The sequence below is a fragment of the Triturus cristatus genome, chromosome 12 (genome assembly GCF_964204655.1).
Source record: "Triturus cristatus chromosome 12, aTriCri1.1, whole genome shotgun sequence".
Taxonomy (NCBI): Eukaryota; Metazoa; Chordata; class Amphibia; order Caudata; family Salamandridae; genus Triturus; species Triturus cristatus.
Window position 1 is genome coordinate 521,886,636 of NC_140595.1, and position 17,671 is coordinate 521,904,306.

Here is a 17,671-nt window from a genome sequence, read left to right on the forward strand (position 1 = left end):
GCTGGAGAACGTATCACCCAGGGAAAATCCAACATACTTTCCATTCTGGGGTCCATCATAGACTTTCCCGCTTAGACTATATACTGGTTCCCGCCTCGCAAGTTGTTCACATCCACGAAATCAAACACTTAGCTCGGGGCATCTCCGACCACTCACCGGTATGGACACACAGTTCTTAGTCAAGCAAGGGTGGGAAGAATTGCTCCGATTAGCCCATGGTACCTCCGGGATCGAATAATCCGGAAAGAACTTATCCAAGCCATAGATAACTATTTTCAGGAAAACAAGGAGACGGTGGACTCTTTTCAGACCTTATGGGAAGCCTTCAAGTCAGTAATCCGGGATCAAGCCCTGTCTCTCATAGCTGGACTGAAGGACAGACAGAGTGAGATCTCAGAAGCTGAGGCCAAGATCTACAGTTTAGAGGGAGAGTTAGAAACTGAGGTCACCCCAAATGCGCTCCACTCGCTATGCCTCAAGCAGGATGACTACAAGGCATTAATGACGGATCGGGCTCAAAGTCTAGGGAGGGAAAAACTGGGCAGACTATATGACCTGGGTGACAAGGCGGGAAAACCAATAGCATGGCTGGACAAGAAGGAGTGGGCGAGCAGGCTGGTTCCTGAGCTCAGGGATAAAGACGATAATATCATTACAGACCAACAGGATATTGCAAACCAATTTGCCACCCACTTTGCTACTGTATACAAAGCTGTGGCGCCATACAGTGAGGAGGTCTCTCACAAGCTGCTGCGTGATATAGCACTTCCCGCACTTACTGCAGATGACCGTAACTTTCTGGTCAGTGCCTTGACGACAGTCGAGACAGCCCAGGCAATTAGATCGTTAAACTCAGGGAAGGCCCTAGGACCTAATGGTATCCCCATCAAACTATACAAAAACTCAGACCCGATAAATTGGCCCCACACCTGAAAGCCATGTTCGATGAAAGTAGGGAGCGGGGGACATTGCCAGTAGACCAGAGAGTGGCTACGCTGGTCACTATCCACAAAGAAGGTAAAACCAAAGCTGACTGCGCCTCATACAGACCGATCTCACTTTTAAATGCAGAGCCCAAAATATTAGCCAAACTCCTGGCCAACCGTTTAGTTAAAATAATAGGGGGCCTTCTCCACCCAGATCAGTCAGGCTTCATGCCCACCGCAACACGGCCTTGAATCTGCGGAGAGTTCATGGGGCACTGGGAAGAGCAACCACAATCCAAGAGCTAGCTATAATCGTGTCCCTGGATGAGACTATGGCGTTTGACACTGTTGAATAGCCATAACTCCTGGCGGTGCTCGCGAAACTGGGGTTTGGTCCAGGCTTCACGGAATGGATACGTCTCCTATATCAGGAACCCATGGCACAGGTAGTGGTCAATAATAAAAAGTCAGACACCTTCCCCCTCAGTCGTGGGACCAGTCAGGGATGTCCACTCTCCCCCCTCCTGTTTGCACTAGCCCTGGAACCACTAGCAGCCGGGATTAGAAAGGACCCGGTTATACGCAGTCTACGCTGGTCCCCAGACTGAGAGGACCGTATTTCACTTTACGCAGATGACATTTTACTATACTTGGCCTCCCCCAAGACATCACTAGTGGCAGTTCTGGACATCCTGGCAATCTTTGGAAGATACTCTGCAGGGGTGGGGTGGGGGAATCATATCGCCCGACGCCCGAACCAACTAGAATTTTATGAAGGGCAAGAAGATTTATTGTCCATTTTGTCCGACGGACAAGTAGACATTAAATCACTCAAAAAAAATGAGCGGTGGGCGCTCTGGGGCTCACAGGCAATTGAAATTCTGTCAGAAAGCCTTTGGAGGCCTTTGACTGGCTGGAAGCCCATGACTGGGCTCTATCTAGTCAGTGATTGGCTGGGGGAGTCTTACGATAGACGTCAGTGTTCTAGCATGAGTTCCACACTGGTGCAGCCCACCTGCTCTTGGAACCCAGCAGCTGAACATGAAAGGGCGGGCGCCGAGGCACGAAACACTTTTGTGTCTGTCTGGGTCCCAGCGCTGCGGGCCGGTTGGCCTTGTGGTCTCTCTGTCACTGGTTGATGCAGGGCTCGATCGCCCTGTCCATTGGGAGCCGTCCAGGGCAGTCCACGCATCTTTGGTGCGCTGTGAGGCACTTCCTGGAATCGGGAGCGGAAAGTCGCCGTCTCTGACACAGTGAATACTTCACCAGCAGGCGAGTCAATCTAATAATGGGTTTTGCAGCGGTCAGAGCCTTAAGAAAAGTATGTTAACTGTTATGCTGCATGGAATGGACTGTTATCAGTGGGTGTGGGGGCAGGGTCAAATGTGTGGAAATTTAATTTACAGTAAGGCGGGAACTTCTCCAGTGCTATCGGCTGATCAATGAGGCGCGTCAGGCACCTATTGCAATGCAACCAGTGCAGCGTTCATAATGAGTGAAAACACAACGAATGGAGTCTCACTATTTAGAGACATTGACCTTTACTTTGTCAGTCTGCTTTTATGGACTAGGTCGCATTCGGGAGCACGGAGTTAACGATTATACTTTAACACCTGGCAGTCTTACAGAAAAGGCAGCTTTGCAAGATTATGCGTGCGCTGTAAATAGAATTTTTTTTTAAACTGCATCTTTTTCCTGGGGTTAAACAATAAAGCTAAATTTGAATAAAAGAAAGGCCACATAATGAATCAGGCAGAAAGTATCTTCGCGTTCCAGGCAATGTTATGTGTGCAGCGTATTTCACACAGCTCACTGAAACGCGGGCCACTCTTAGTGTCTCAAACATCGCAATGTCACATTTTTGCCTGGGGTCTCCTTTCCCAATACCATCCCCCACAGTCTTTCTTGCCTTTTCCTTATTCCATTACCTCCAACTTCCCTCCACTGCTTCTCGCTTAATCAGTGCCCCCACTTTATTTTCCAACCTTGCCACTGCAGCAGAGGAAAAGCCTCACGTCCGTGTCAATTTTACAGGCTTAATCTGGTAAGAAACCGGTTATTCTTCACATTTTGGGCTCATTCCTGTTAGCTGCCCTGTACCTCTATTTGATTGCATTTCCCGTCTCCTGTACCTACTGTAAACAACCCCCACCATGCAAATGTGCTCCTGGCAGTTTGTGCTAAATAAACAGAGCCACTGTAATGAAGCAGCAGAGAAGGTCTAAATTATGCGCAGGGTTGACTAAATTATGTGGCCAAAAATGTTTAGATTTATGTAGCAGAATGCAGCACATTTTTGTTTATCGTATTAATTCATGTTTTTTACATCTGTATACGTTAACACTGTCAGTATAAATGTTTTGCCTTATTCCTTTCCGATTAACACCCAAATACAGCAATAGCAATGTAAAAGTGACCTCACTACTTATGATGGGCTTTTCACTGTGTGGCAGGATGGTAAACCCTCTTTTTTAGAAACTTTTGATCTATTTGAGCTAAAATCAACATTTTTGTTAAAATATGCAGTTTAGGCAGCATGATTATGTGGCAAATTACGAGGAAAACGTCTCAGCTGTAGAATCTCTTTATTAGAGTGACTCTGTTATAGATCACGCACGTACACAGGACCTGCCATCAGTGGGGGACCATCTGTCATTTGCAACGATGTAAAATGGCAAAAATTGCAGAACCGAGTTCAATTTAAAGCAGAAATTATCAGAATTTACATTTGTAGGTCTCACAATCACGTTTTATTGACAACTGCGTGAAATTATACAATATTCCCACCTTAATTTTATTCAGCCGCTGTATTGTTGCATTTTTGTTGCACAGTTACGTCAGCAGTAAAAATTAGCCCATACCAGATCCAAGAAAAAGTGACACTGGCACCTGTGTGAGTATTTGTCCTATGTAGACACAAAGGCTTGTATTTCTTTCCCTACATGATTTGACAAGGAGCGTTTGTCCTGTGTGCCGGACTTTGTGCCTTCTTCATGCATGTGCCTAATTTGAAATATCCAAGCATCAACCCTTAGACCCTCAGAACACTCAGCTTCTGAAAAAAAACAACTAATTGCACACGTTGCTGCAACGTTGAAACCTTATCTTTCACCAGGCTTACCAATACTCGTATGTCAGCATCCGGCAACAGAATTACAGGATTTTCTAAGAAGATAACGGGCACATCTGGGTGGGAAGTCGGGGGCTGGGGACATTGGAAGGAGAGAGACAAGTGGCAGAGAACTCGGATTTTAAAGAAAAAAGTGAACACTTCACAAATCTAAGTGAGACAAACTTGCACATCTATTGTGGAGCTGCACCTATTCATGTTTGGGGAGCTTACACTTCTGGTGCCATTACTATACCTCTACTGTGCACAAGAGAACCCTGTTGCTACAGCCTGTGCTGCATATGCTCCTTGTGTGGGAGAAGAATGTGGAGATTTATCATTGAGTGTACAGTAGTATAATCACACCTCACCTGCCCAGGAATGTAAAAGGAGAAATTGATTTAACTGCCCAGTACTGCCTCTTGTGTATTTGTACTTGTGGATACTGCCTCAGTGAACCACAGCACCTCTGCCACGCAATTTTGGCTGCCCCATGAATAGTTCATAAGCTCCGCCAAAATGTGCAGTTATTCCTATCCACACGTTTATCAGATCATGTTCACATGTGAGTATTTTTTAATCTGGACAGCTATGAGTTCGCCCTAGGATGGAGAACACCCTTCTGTCCTACAGGTTCATATTCCGACACAGAGTGCAAACTGGTTATTGACTACATTAATTGAAGTAATTGAAGTATACTTGGCATAGACTGTTTTAGGTACTCTCTCTACAATTGAAATGTTGTCACATGCATACTGGTTGATAATTGGGTGCAGTGCAGACTGACACATCCACCCACATACTGTACAACTTGCCAGTACAACAGTTGCATTTAAGGATGCATGACCATGCACTGCATAATTGGACTTGCGCTTGAAATAAAGTTGCACAGTATGTTGCACTGATTACAGTGCAGGTTCTCGCCGTGCAGACCCACCTTAGTGATTTATGGAATAGGTGGGGCAAGCAGATATCTTCCCAGGACAAGTAGATTTCTGTAAAAGTTTGTCCTTTGGCCAAGTAGATTTTTGACAAATTTCCACACCCCTGTACTCTGGATTCTCCATCAGCTGGAGCTAATCCCTCCTTTATGTCCTCAAGGGAGATCCTCCTTCCCCACCACGGGGCTGCCCAATACAAGTTAGCACAGTGGGCTTCAAATCCTTAGGCATTTGTACCTCGCTAGACCGGACACTCCGCTATGACCGCAATCTTCTCCCTCCACTACAGAGGCTGTGACGAGACATAGCTAGTTGGAAAGCAATCCCACTCTCATTGCTGGGCAAGGCAGCCCTTTTTAAAATGATGTTGTTACCCCGTTTTTAGGTCTCGCCTAGCTATCGCGTAAGCGATCGCTATGCGAGACTATAGTAAGGGGCTCCCAAAAGTGCTCCCAAAAGCGGATTGCATGGCGAGCACGCGCACAATCACGTGCATCGTGCCGCCATGCAATCCGTTTGGCATCCTACTTCAAAGGGTCCGCTCCCCCGCCTGGAATGCGATCCCCCGCCCCCGCCAGGCGCGGACGCGCCACGCTCCTCCGGGCTTGTCTTGTTAGTAACTTTTAATCAGTTTGAGCTGTAGAGAAAACAAATGCTTTGTTTCTATGTATAATGTAGCAGATGACTGTTTATATACCAAGTGTGGCAAATCCATGATTTTGTAGAATAAGCCTCGGTCGCAGAATCGCATCGTTTCATTGTCCTGGTTTTAGCGCTTTGCTGCCGCTTTGACCTATTAGGAGCTAAATACCAAAGCAAACAGTGTGGACACTTGTGTCCATACAATCCTCCTGACCCGCCTGCGATTTGTGCGATGGGGAAAGGTTGTCATGTGTTGTGTTTACTAAGTGGTGGACAGCAGAGCCTGGGGTCCCATCCACTAAACCGCGCGCTGCCTTGAGACAGGGATAAACCGCACTTTAGGAAGCTGTACTTGGACTGTTCCCTGAGTGTTAAAATGCAGGAGAGAAGAGAGGGGTTTATCAATTTACGGCACTTAGCACCCACCGCTTCCTATATAAAATAGTACATCTTCCATGCCTGCACGGGCCTTTTATAAACAAGTACGCTGGGACATGCAGCAAAGACAGAAGCTGGGGGTCAGGCGCGCAACACCCATTGGGCTCACCGGGCTTCAGCCCCCCCGTCATGTGCGTCAGCCCGGCTGAGACAGCCTCGCAGGCTGGCGTCCGTCTAATTGCAGCCGCACCCGAGTACTTCACAGGTCTAGTTTCCCGCCTGCTGGGGGTTCACTGGTGACTGAAAGGACTCACTTTGCTTCACAAACAAGACCCGTGTTAGCACGAGCCCATTAAGGACTTCTTGTATTTCCGTGTCTTTGTTGTAGAGTGGGCGTCAGTCTGCTGGAATGTGCCAGCTTTTCATATCCCACCACGACCCATTCCTCTGTGTCCAGGTGCCGTGTGCAGCCACTCACACATGTCGGCAGGGGGCGCTCTGTGCCGTGGTAGAGGGGCGCGTGGGGATCCGGAAACTCATTTACCCCACACCTGGGCAGGGCTTTGAATAACTCACTGCATATGAGTGTTATTTACCTAATTAGTACGCCTTTAAAAAATAAATAAGATAAACAAATACTAATTTAAAACCTTTAACAAGTCAAGCTTGGGCCCTGCAAATGACATTGAAATGTTTGCGGCAGGTGCACAACCCACTGACCTGCCTTACAATGACTAGAACTTGTTGTACCACGATGTCTGCAGCAGCTACATTAACTCCTGAACCTGCAGTTTCATTGCAGGTGCCAGAACCATTTAAATTATGTTGTGATAATCCATTCTGGTGAACCAGCAGACTACACACAGCGCTCTGCAGCAAGTATATTAACCCACTAAGGTAGCCTACAATGGTTTGGGTGGCCTTTGCTAGCCAGTATACCAACATTAAAAGAAAGAACGAGGTGGGGCCGCAAAAGACCAGCATGTGATACATACAGGGTAACCACACTACGAGCTACACATGCCACATTTCTAGCCACACATACAGGGAGCCCTAAATATTATAAAGCCAATAAAAAGCCCGGATAACCTGCCCACAGACAGGGTGAGTAGAGGTTCCCAATCGTTCTGCAGGTTAGGAACCTAGCAAGAAAATATTTTCACCACTTTACTTTGGCTCCATATAGCGCCTAGAAGCCGTGCTTCGTTAACTACAATGAAAGAAAAATGCACTAGTGACAAATGACGAAATGTCGAACAAACAAGCGTTTCTGAAAACAAAGTTGTGCATATTCGGCCTTTTGCATAGCATTTGTGTTGTGCTCAGCTCATGCCACAACACGCGCTCAAATGGTCAAACGTCATATATTTGAAAGTTTTACTTTTACCACAAAATATACATATATATTTATATGCTATTGTGCTCTGCAAACCCTTTTTCTTCTCAGTCTTGCAGGTAAGCCTCATCCAGTAGTATCTTTAGCTGCGCTGAGAAGAGAGAGCCCTGTCTCACAGCTGGTGACGTCAAAGTGAGCGATCAGCAACAAATGGGCAAACGAGTGCCCTCTCAGGGCACAGGAGGAACACTCCCCACACACTTCACTAGAAGCACAAACACACCGGAAACCACAGCTCCAGAAGTACCAAGAACTACTGCAAGGTTTGAAGTAGAGCCCTCCAGGAGGGAGCCTGCAAGCCCTACCCCCTGTGGATGCTAGATGAATAATCAGAGTTTGGGAACCTGCACAGTCATCCCCACCCCATGGAGGTCTGGACACTACTGGTGTGAGCTCTACTTGAAAGAAGGGAGTGGGGAAGATTACTGGAGACTGCAGCGGTCTGCACACAGAGATGTGCTTGTGGGCGCTTAGAACACTTTTACGTAAACACCGAGGGAGTTGTGGGCCGCCAAATTGTGAGGATGAGTATTATTTTAAAATGGCATTTCTTTTGAACAAAGGTTGAGAAAAATGTAGATTCTAACATTGATTTGAAACCGCAGTCCCTTCACAGCAGCCCCATAAGCAGAACTGTAAACTGAACACTGACAATATCAGAGACCCATCGGGGTGATATCACGAGAACCAGGGTACATGAATACAAGGGAGTTTAGTTACATCAAATGAAACAAGCATTTGCAATGCAACAGGTCGCGCATTTACGCCAGTTTGAGCTATTGGCATTGTAAATGACAATGCCTTTTATTTATGTGTTAAAAACAAAAACATAAATAAAAGGCATAGGCATTTACAAATGCCAATAGCTCAAACTGGCGTAAATGCGAGACCGATTGCATTGCAAATGCTTGTTTATATGGCTTCCAAAACTCACTCGATCCAGTCCCAACGGTGTACTTTAAAGAAATCGAGGGTCTCCAGAGGAACTTGTTGTGGAATGGAAAACCGCGTATCGCACTGAATACTCTCACGCTAAACTGGTATGATGGGGGAATTCGCCTCCCAGACATCAAAAAATATTACTGGGCAGCACATCTTGCGGCTATGAACCACGGCACCTATGGTTGCCCTGATGACCCAGGGCATCTTATGATCAGATGGATCCTGCTGGGGGGGTGACTATAATAGGGCACTCTACTCACAACCGGATCGATACTCACTGACGGGCCCTACCAAACACTCGGTTGCCGTCTGGCATGCCGCCACTAAATCCCTTGGATGAGGGCAAAAATTAACTCTTGCAACACCACTATGGGATTCCGAGGGACTGGGCAGTTTGTGGAGGTCGAAGGGTTTCGATAAGTGGGAACTTATCGGGATCTCGCAAATTAAGGACTTGTGGAGAAGGGTGAAGTTAAGACGTTCGCTTCACTACAGCGCCACCATGAGCTAGCGAACACAGAGAAATTTTGGTATATACAAATCTGTCATGCGCTACGTTCACTTATCCCGAATGGCTCCTCCCCATTTGAGTCTTCACCGTTAGATGGTCACCTGCCCGAGAAAACTATTTCCTTACTATATAAGAAATTGATCAATAACATGGCAGATCCCCTTCAACCACTACGGGACAAATGGGCTAGGGATGGCATCGAATTCGACCATGAAGACTGGCGGGATGCAGTATCTTCCCCAAGAGTAGTTGTGATCCTTGCGCGATTGAGGCTAGTACAGCTCAAAATCCTTCACAGAGTGTACATAACAGGGACCGGACTGGTACAAATGGGAAGGGCTGAGCGGGGAGAGTGCAGGAGACGGTGCGGTCATTTAGGCACTTTCATGCACGTAATATGGGAATTGCGAGCACATACAATCCTATTGGCGGAAAGTACATGATATACTGAGTGATGTGCTTACTCTAAACTTTCGCCCTGAGGCACGAAGGTACCTCCTGTAAGTGGGGGAGCCCACAGATCTGAACAGGCACCAAATGCAGTGGGTTACTCTGGGACTCATTCTGGCTAAAAGGAACAGTGCACAATTGTGGGGAGCGGTGCAACCACCAACAGTTGAGGCCTGGGAAAAAGATCTTGATTGGAGTATGTACATTGAAAAGACGGTTTACGCGGCCAAGGTTGCCCCCAAAAATGGTCCAGAATATGGAGCCCGTGGATCACGTATCGGGGGGATATATGCAGCCCACCAAGTAGCATTGACCACGATGACGCCTTTACCCCGTAAATCGCCCTATAATGTGATATCACAGAAAACTGTTGCTTATTGTGTATACCAAGTGAGATTGTACCGATCCCTCTGCACTGTATGTATATCTTATGTCGATGAATGCTAATAAAAAGAATATAAAAAAAAAATTGCACTTTTATAATTGCAATGATTATCCTTCTGTCTCTCTCTCTCCTTCTCTCCACTGCCGCAAGTCATTGATATTGTGATGAATTTACTATAAACTGTATTTCTTTTACTTGTGATTTACCTGTAACATTTCAAACAAATGAAGACAATTATAATGTTTCTGATTGTGTTTGTCTGTGTATTGGCCATTCATATTCTGAAATACTAGATATAAAGTGACTTAAGTTATCAGAGTTTGTATTTTTTTTATGAGTTATTGACAGTTTGTGAAAATTATGACAGATGTTGGTAGTTTGATATAAATTTCCACCGATTCCGCTGCATCAGTTTCTGGTAGTTGCATCGGATGGTTGGTTTAGACTAATCATACTAGATAATGAAGAAGACGGAATTTATAGGGACAGACGTTTATTGACTACGTACCTTTTTGTTATATGTGTGGTCCATCGTTGACCTGAATGGAATTGATGTAACGGGCCGTCTTAGAACTAAGATCCCTGGCTAAGCCAAAGGGTGGACTTAGTGTGGTTAACACGAAGGGAAGTGCGTGGTCTGCTGTTGCTGCAGTGCTGAGCAAGGGTTGTATTGTCAGTAATGCACAGGGAATTTTGAAGTTAATTTAGTGGCTATTTATTTGGGTACCTTTGGAAAGCGCATCTGGAGAAGTACCAAGAGTTTTCACTTGAGTGAGGGTAAAATCGCGTTGGTCAAGGTTTAGCTAGAAGTGAAAGAAATCTTAGAGAGTATGTTTCTATCGATTAATTTCTTTTAGTGGAACAGGCAAGATGGTATTTTATGTAGTCTGTTTGTGAAAGACTTTGAAAACACTGATGCTGATTTTGTAAAAGGAGGGTCAGTCGCAGGAGGTATACTGACGTCACAGAACTACTGCACTGGTATTGGACAGTTGATGTGAAATCGTCACAAAAAGTGCCGCGCTGGTATTGGTTGGTTGGTGTGAACCGTGCTGGGATTAGACACTGTGGTTGATTCTGGTTGGTAGTAGAAAAACATAATACGGCAGAAGGATTGTTCAAGAATACTTATTTAGTTTAAGTTTAGTGTAGATTAATCATGAAATTATTAAAATTGTTGAAGACTTTATTTAGTATAGATAAGCCTATACCCATTAGAGAAGGAATTCCTGTGCCCCCTGAAGGAACACCTGCTTCTTTTATGTCATTAAGAAGGGATTACCATACGTGCACTTTGTTAGAAAACTGGATAAAATACACTGAGCAAGATGGTGTTTTAGTATTTCAAGAAAATTTCACTTTTAATAGTAGGATTTTAGAAAATCTAAGGAGACAGATGAATGAGTTGAGACCTACTCCTAGACCATTGCAGTATGAAGCTCTTTATGAATGGGAATATGAAACATACAAAAGAAAAAGGGATAGGAATCAGAATAAATACAAGAATACCATGAGTAGATATTTAGAAGCAAAATGGGATGTACAAATGAAAATGTGGAGAAGGTACGCAGCCGAAGGAGCAAGAAATATCAGGATGAGGAATTACTATTTATGTGTAAAATATTACAAAGAAAGCAAAAGCTTTACATGAAAAAATTGCTGGGATTGCACAAGCGTATGGAGTTGAGATATAGAAGTCTAAAGCCCTACAAAAGATATACAGATTAGATTTCAGTGATAAAGATTTGGAGAATTTAAATGCTTCAGGGAAACGTCTGCAAATTAAAGAGTTAATTAGTACACTAAAACAATGGGGAGAATTAGATCATTGGAAAGGAAGATGGGCTAAAAAGAAGGAAGATACAACAGTGACTTCAGTGGTTTTACCATTGTATCCACTGAGAGAGTCAGGGACAGAAGCAGATGATGCTACAGTATATCCGATGAGAGAAGTACCAGGAGGTGGGTTTGTCCATGTCCCTTGGTCGAGATATATTGTCATTTACGAACGAATTCCCCAGGTAGAGAGAAAAACCAGTGGAATGGTACAAACAAGTGTAAAGGATTGTGAAAGTTTCAAAGGTATTGTGGAAATATTTGGATGGCTTTTTTAATATTAAGGACCACCCTGACGGTAGAGTCGTACTTGCTGGGGTTTACAAACTCGTACAACCGTTTTCCCCTGACCAGGTTCCGGTTCGATCTTTTCCACCTGTTTCTTACCCATCCCAGGGGTCAGAATAAAGGGCAAACTGTTTCGTCCTGTGGCTGCGAAGGTACTTCTCCGCAGTACATGGTTCATTTCACAATGTGTTGCCCATTTTATTGTGGTTCCGGTCACTTGTAGGAGGTTTAAACTACAAACTGCTCCTTACTCTAATTTGACCACTCTTCACATTTGAATCATCAAATCTCATTAGTGTTGCCTCTATTCTACTTGAAATTAGCCTTACTCTCCCGATCTTACATTGTCATTGCTTCATGTGAACCTCTGCCTAATGTACGTCCCTACAGACGTTCTGAAAGGCTTGAGGGAAAACAAAATGGATGCTACTATTTAATTGAAGTCTGAGAAAATGGCACAGAAGGGGGTAACACTAGCAACTCTAGGAGTCCAAATACCACTGTGACACCAGGATGTGCAAGTAGGCGGTGAAAAGCATCAGCATCACTTAAGCAATTAAGAGAATGTAGAAGACAGTGATATTGAGTAGACACCACAGCAGAGTGGCCACACCGGCGCTGTTCTGTTGTTCACACCAACAGGTGCTTTCAGGAGTGAGGCAGCGATTCCACACTCAACGCCGACATGAGCCACATACTCTGATGCTACTCAATACCGCTCAATGTACGATGATGGCTAAGTGACACTAAGGCAGAGGGGGCCACCTCCGAAGCTGCCAGATGCTAGAAGAAGCTGACTGGAGCTTCGGGGACCGTGAGGAGAGGGGAGTTGTCTACATGGGACCTGCAAAGTACTGGCGGAACAAAGTGCACTGTGCATTCCAATGATCTCGCCATCAGGAGCTCCAGATACAATGGAATACATTGCATCGTTCTTCACTTGAACCTCATAGCACATGTCACGACACCGAGACTTGGACAGCAAGGTAATCCTGGCATCCTCAAAACAGTTGCATTTCTCAGCAAACTGAAACATGTTGTCGGCTTTTTTGGTTAATCGTTCCTGTAGGCTGCTCATCTGTTACCATTTGGGTTGACGGCACTGTCAATTCATGATTCTATCCTATATTTTGCTGCTATCCTGGAAGAAGGTCTTTTGTTTCAGTAAGTCGTCTATTCGCGTCATGTAGGTTGCTCCATATAGCCCAGTGTATTCTTATTGATTCTCCTTTCATTTCGCAGGAACCCCCCCGGGGACCTTTTCTAGTTGTTGTTTCCCATGTTGGTCGAGAAGGCCGACCTCGGAGCGAGATTTATAACGAAAAGCGTGTCGTTGCTTGCACTGAAACTGTCCACACCAGGATACTTATCTAATTTGAGTCCCATTGGGTGGAGGAACCTTGAGCCATCTAGTAGTGGAAATTATGAAATAGACTGATGTATATATAAAACAAGGATTTGGTATTACCAAACTTTTTTTCCTAGTCTATTGACAGACATTTTTTGCTGTTTTTATTGGTGTATGGTATTTATGTTTGAAGTATGGGAATGTTTTGGTATGTGTGTCTGAAGGTTTCTTTATACTCCAGAGTAAATGTTGGGTTTTGTACTCCTTCCTATTGTTTATACTGCATAAAAAAATCTATAAACCACATTAATGTGTTAACAAAAATGAATACATTTGATGTGTTCAATCTCATGAGAAAGACTGAGCTATGAGATTTGCTGTGATCCTGTCTGGGCTATAGTTCGACTTTTTGCGATCTCGGATGTATGATTTAATGCACTTTTTATAGCCATTTACCAGGCAGGGTTTGCTTTGTTAGTAGACTGTCTTATTTCCCCTGGTCCTGCTCTTATATTATTTTTCAGGGGTCCTCTTTCCTTTTTCTTTGACTGCCAACCATGACTGGACACGGGTGCAGTACCATAAAGTAGTTGTACTTGTTCAGGTGCCTTCACCAAATGAAGGTTTTCTCCAATTTGTATTCTCCCACTGTGGTGTGCTCTCTAATGGTCTCTGGGAACCAGGGCAGAAGCCTCAGATTAGGTCCAACTTTCCTGATTCCTCTTACTCCTCCAGAGCAGACTTTGACTGGTTCTGCAGTGTGCTGAAGGGGTGCTTTTGTCCACTCTGTGTTTAGTACTCACTGGGACAGCATGACGACTCCAGATATGTACCGGGATAGCACCATTGAGGCTCATCCTAGAAGGAGATGCTGACTGCATCCACCTTCACAGATTCCAAAGGGCTAGCTTGAGAACTAATACCTTGCTGCAGTGGAGCTCCATGGTGGAGAGAACATCGGCTCCTTTGCCTCTTTTCATCCTCAAAACAACCTCCACAAAGAATCACATTCTCCTCTCCATCGCAGACAGTGTCGACCCCAGATATGGATAGCTTTGCACTGCTTCATTATTTGCCAGTCTTCAGGTGCTTAGCTGGAGCAAACAGGAGATGCGGCCATCATGTTCAGCCTAGCAACACTCCCCCCATTATCTTTTACCCTGGCTTTCATCATTACAGGCAATCACCACAAGATAAAGATGGCCTGTGAGGCTCACAAATAATAATAATAATAATGTTTAGAAATATTGAAAATCACATTCTTACCTTTTTCTTCTTCTCATCCTTTTTTCGGTCTTCCTTATTTTTCCCATCTTTCTTTTTATCTACCTTCTTTTTTTCTACTTTCTTTTCTTCTTCAGTCGGCTTTTCTTCCTTTCGTTTCTTTTTCTTCTTCTTGTCTTTATGCTTTTCATGCTCTGGTCGATCCTCATAGAAGCTGGCATCATGCCCAAGTCTCGATGCAGATAGTTCTTTGACTTCACCCCCACCAACTTTAAGCACCAGCTTTAGTGGTTTTTCAATATATTCTTCAAATAGAATCAGGAGAGAATATAAGTGTGACAAATGTCTTAGAGACAACTAGCATCCAGGAAGTAAATAAGCATATAAAACACTATGCTGGCACAGTTACTAATAAATTCTGTCTGATCCAGTCTAAAATCCAAAATCCTCTGCTATTCCACACAGCAGGGCTCCCTCAGACAAGATACTTCCTAAAACAACCTAAAGAAGAACTTGCCCATATTCTCTATGAAGACTTGTCTTTCAAGAAAGTAATAACCTTTCAGAATATCACTTTAGCTGTAGATACTCGGCTTACACAATTACACTAGCTCCCCATCTTCATGCCTACCTTTTGGATTAGATTAACAACCCAGATATACAAAATAACTACCCTCCGCTCAGACAATTCTACAAAGTACAAAATCACATTTGAAACAGAAGAGATTTCTGACATCTCCTTGGGGTTCACATTTGGAGTTTGTATTTTCACCAAATTTCTGAATTATCTCACTAAAACACCCAACTTTGCTTACAACCAGTTATATCAAAGCAGAATACATGAATTATTGTAGTACAATAACATTTGGGCTCTTGAATAGAGTAATATGTGAAAATATTGTAAGCAGTACGTGATCCTACGGTTTATTGAATTTTCATTAAATAAGAAGCATAAATTCCAGAAAACATAGCTTAAAGCCATGTCATGGCCCAATGGAATACTGGAACATAACAAGGCTACTGCCAAAGACTGTGCAGGTTACATCATTCCTTTATTTCTCGTTTCAGTACATTCTTGCAAAAAGGTGCACAAATGTTGCCTCAAACTAAATAGTGTCATCATTCTCTCCTATTGAAACAAAACAAACACGCACACTTGCAATTACTAACTAGGGGTATTTAAATGCTTCTGAATGAATCAGGCTGGCATTATTAGATTATGGCAAACACATCAAGATGATGGACGGAACGCTGAAAGTTTTCCTACACTCACCCCCAGTCACTTTTAGATCTGGGTTGAATCCATCATCGTTTTGTAGCTCACTTCGCCACCCAGTTCCGACCCAGCCAAAAGCAAATCAGTCTTGACCCTTTTCCTCATGGGAACAGTCCACACAGAACTGCCAAGCCAGGTCTTCCCTGGACTGGAAACAAGCATCCTGGGACCTGTTTCGGGGTAACACCCTTCATCAGCCAGGCTAGCTTGAATCTAGTGGCAAAGGGAGCAAGGGACCCACGTCTGGCCATACCCTGCCAACTTAGGGTAAACACAAGAAGATGATGGATGGAGCCCTGAAACTCACCCCGTCACTATTAGATCTGGGTTGACTCCATCACCATTATTGAACTCACATCGCCACACTAGTTCAGACCCAGCCCTTTGCAAATCAGTCTTGACCCTGTTCTTCGTGGAAACAATCCAGCCCTAACTGCCAAGCCAGGTCTTCCCTGGACCGGAAACAAGCATCCTGTGCACTGGGTTCCTGATATCCAGGTCCCCAGTGCCAGATCTCTTTCCCTAAACCAGGGGTCTCCAACCAGTAGCTCATGAGCTACTGTACCTCTACAGCTACCTCGGAGTAGCACACCTGTGTGCAGCCCAGCTTATTAAATTAGAAAGCTTTCAAATGGTTGAATTATTATACACATAAAAAATGGAGATTATACAACACTAATAATATTAGTAGCTCTCAATTCATTTAATTGAACATACTGTAGCTCTCAGTACCTAAAAGGTAGGAGACCCCTGCCCTAAACTGTACAATTGTTCCCCCAATTAGCAATACCTTTAGCACCTGCTGCAAGTCCCTAGTAAATGGTAGCCCTGGTACGTACGGCAAAGAGGCTAAAGGGGGTCCCCAAGGGCTGCAGAATGTATTGTGCCACCCTAAGGGACCCTTCATCATCAACATGCAAACTGACATGGCAGACTGTGTGCCTTGGTGCAGATAAAAGTGAAAACATACGTGTCTAGTTGATAAAGTGCAAGCCGTGGTTCTGCTCCTTCTAGACTTATCCGCGGCCTTTAATATCATCTCACCCACCCTTCTAACTGAACGCCTGCAGTCTTTGGGTATCGGCAACATGATTTTAAAATTGCTCACATCCTTTCTTACTGACAGGACACAGATGGTGATCTTAGGGGAACACAAATCTGACCCTTTTTTCTTTACCCTGTGGAGTCCCTCAAGGATCCTCCCTGAGCCCCACATTATTCAACCTGTAGATCACGCCACATGCTATATGCAGGATGAGTCGTTAGCTAAAGGCGGTGGCCGCATGGATGAGCAAGAACTTTCTCAAGTTGAACGGAGAAAAAAAGTAGGTGTTGATGTTTGGAACTCACACATCTTGGGGGCACTGCCCATCCCTACCAATTCAGCCAACAATTTAAGGAGTCATCCTGGCTATTGTACTCTCCTTGGATCTTCAGATCAATCATGCAATGTTGTCCTGATTCTGGATCATTAGATCTTCCATTCAATTCCATGTACGGAAACATGTGGCCATGACATCAATCGCATCTAGGATTGATTAGTGCAACACACTATCTGAACACAAAAAATATTATTCTTGCCAAAATACAACTGGTGCAAAATGCAGCAGCCAGACTGACACTAGGCATTTTTAAACACATATCAGTCTCTAGAGGACTGCATGAACTTCACAGGCTCCCTGTACAGAAGCAGATCACCTCCATGGCCATGTGTATTGTTCACAAAGCACTTTACAGTGTAAGCCCGGGAGGAATTAAATCCATGTTTCAGTGGTATTCTCCAAGTAGACTTCTCCAATTGGCAAGTCACAATTTGTTGGTCACCCCCAGAGTGTGCAGGAAGAGATGGGCAGGGAGAGCTTTTTCATTTGTGGCGGCCAAGTTCTGGAACACCCTACCCCTCCATCTGGCCAGTATGAAGCTCCATATGCCATTTAGGAAGCCCTTGAAAACCTGGCTTTTTTTTCTTGTGATAGACCCCCGTCATCTGGTCATGTTCAGGTACACTGAAGTGATTGG

General features: G+C 44.5%; 1 protein-coding gene across 1 annotated transcript in view; it reads right to left on the minus strand.

The window, feature by feature from the left end:
* Positions 1-17,671, minus strand: part of BRD7 (bromodomain containing 7) — a 257,053-nt gene that overhangs the window by 217,031 nt on the left and 22,351 nt on the right. The window contains exon 2 of the mRNA XM_085640013.1: positions 14,419-14,681. Within this exon, the coding sequence (XP_085496139.1) occupies positions 14,419-14,681 (263 nt within the window). The remainder of the gene's footprint in view (positions 1-14,418; positions 14,682-17,671) is intronic.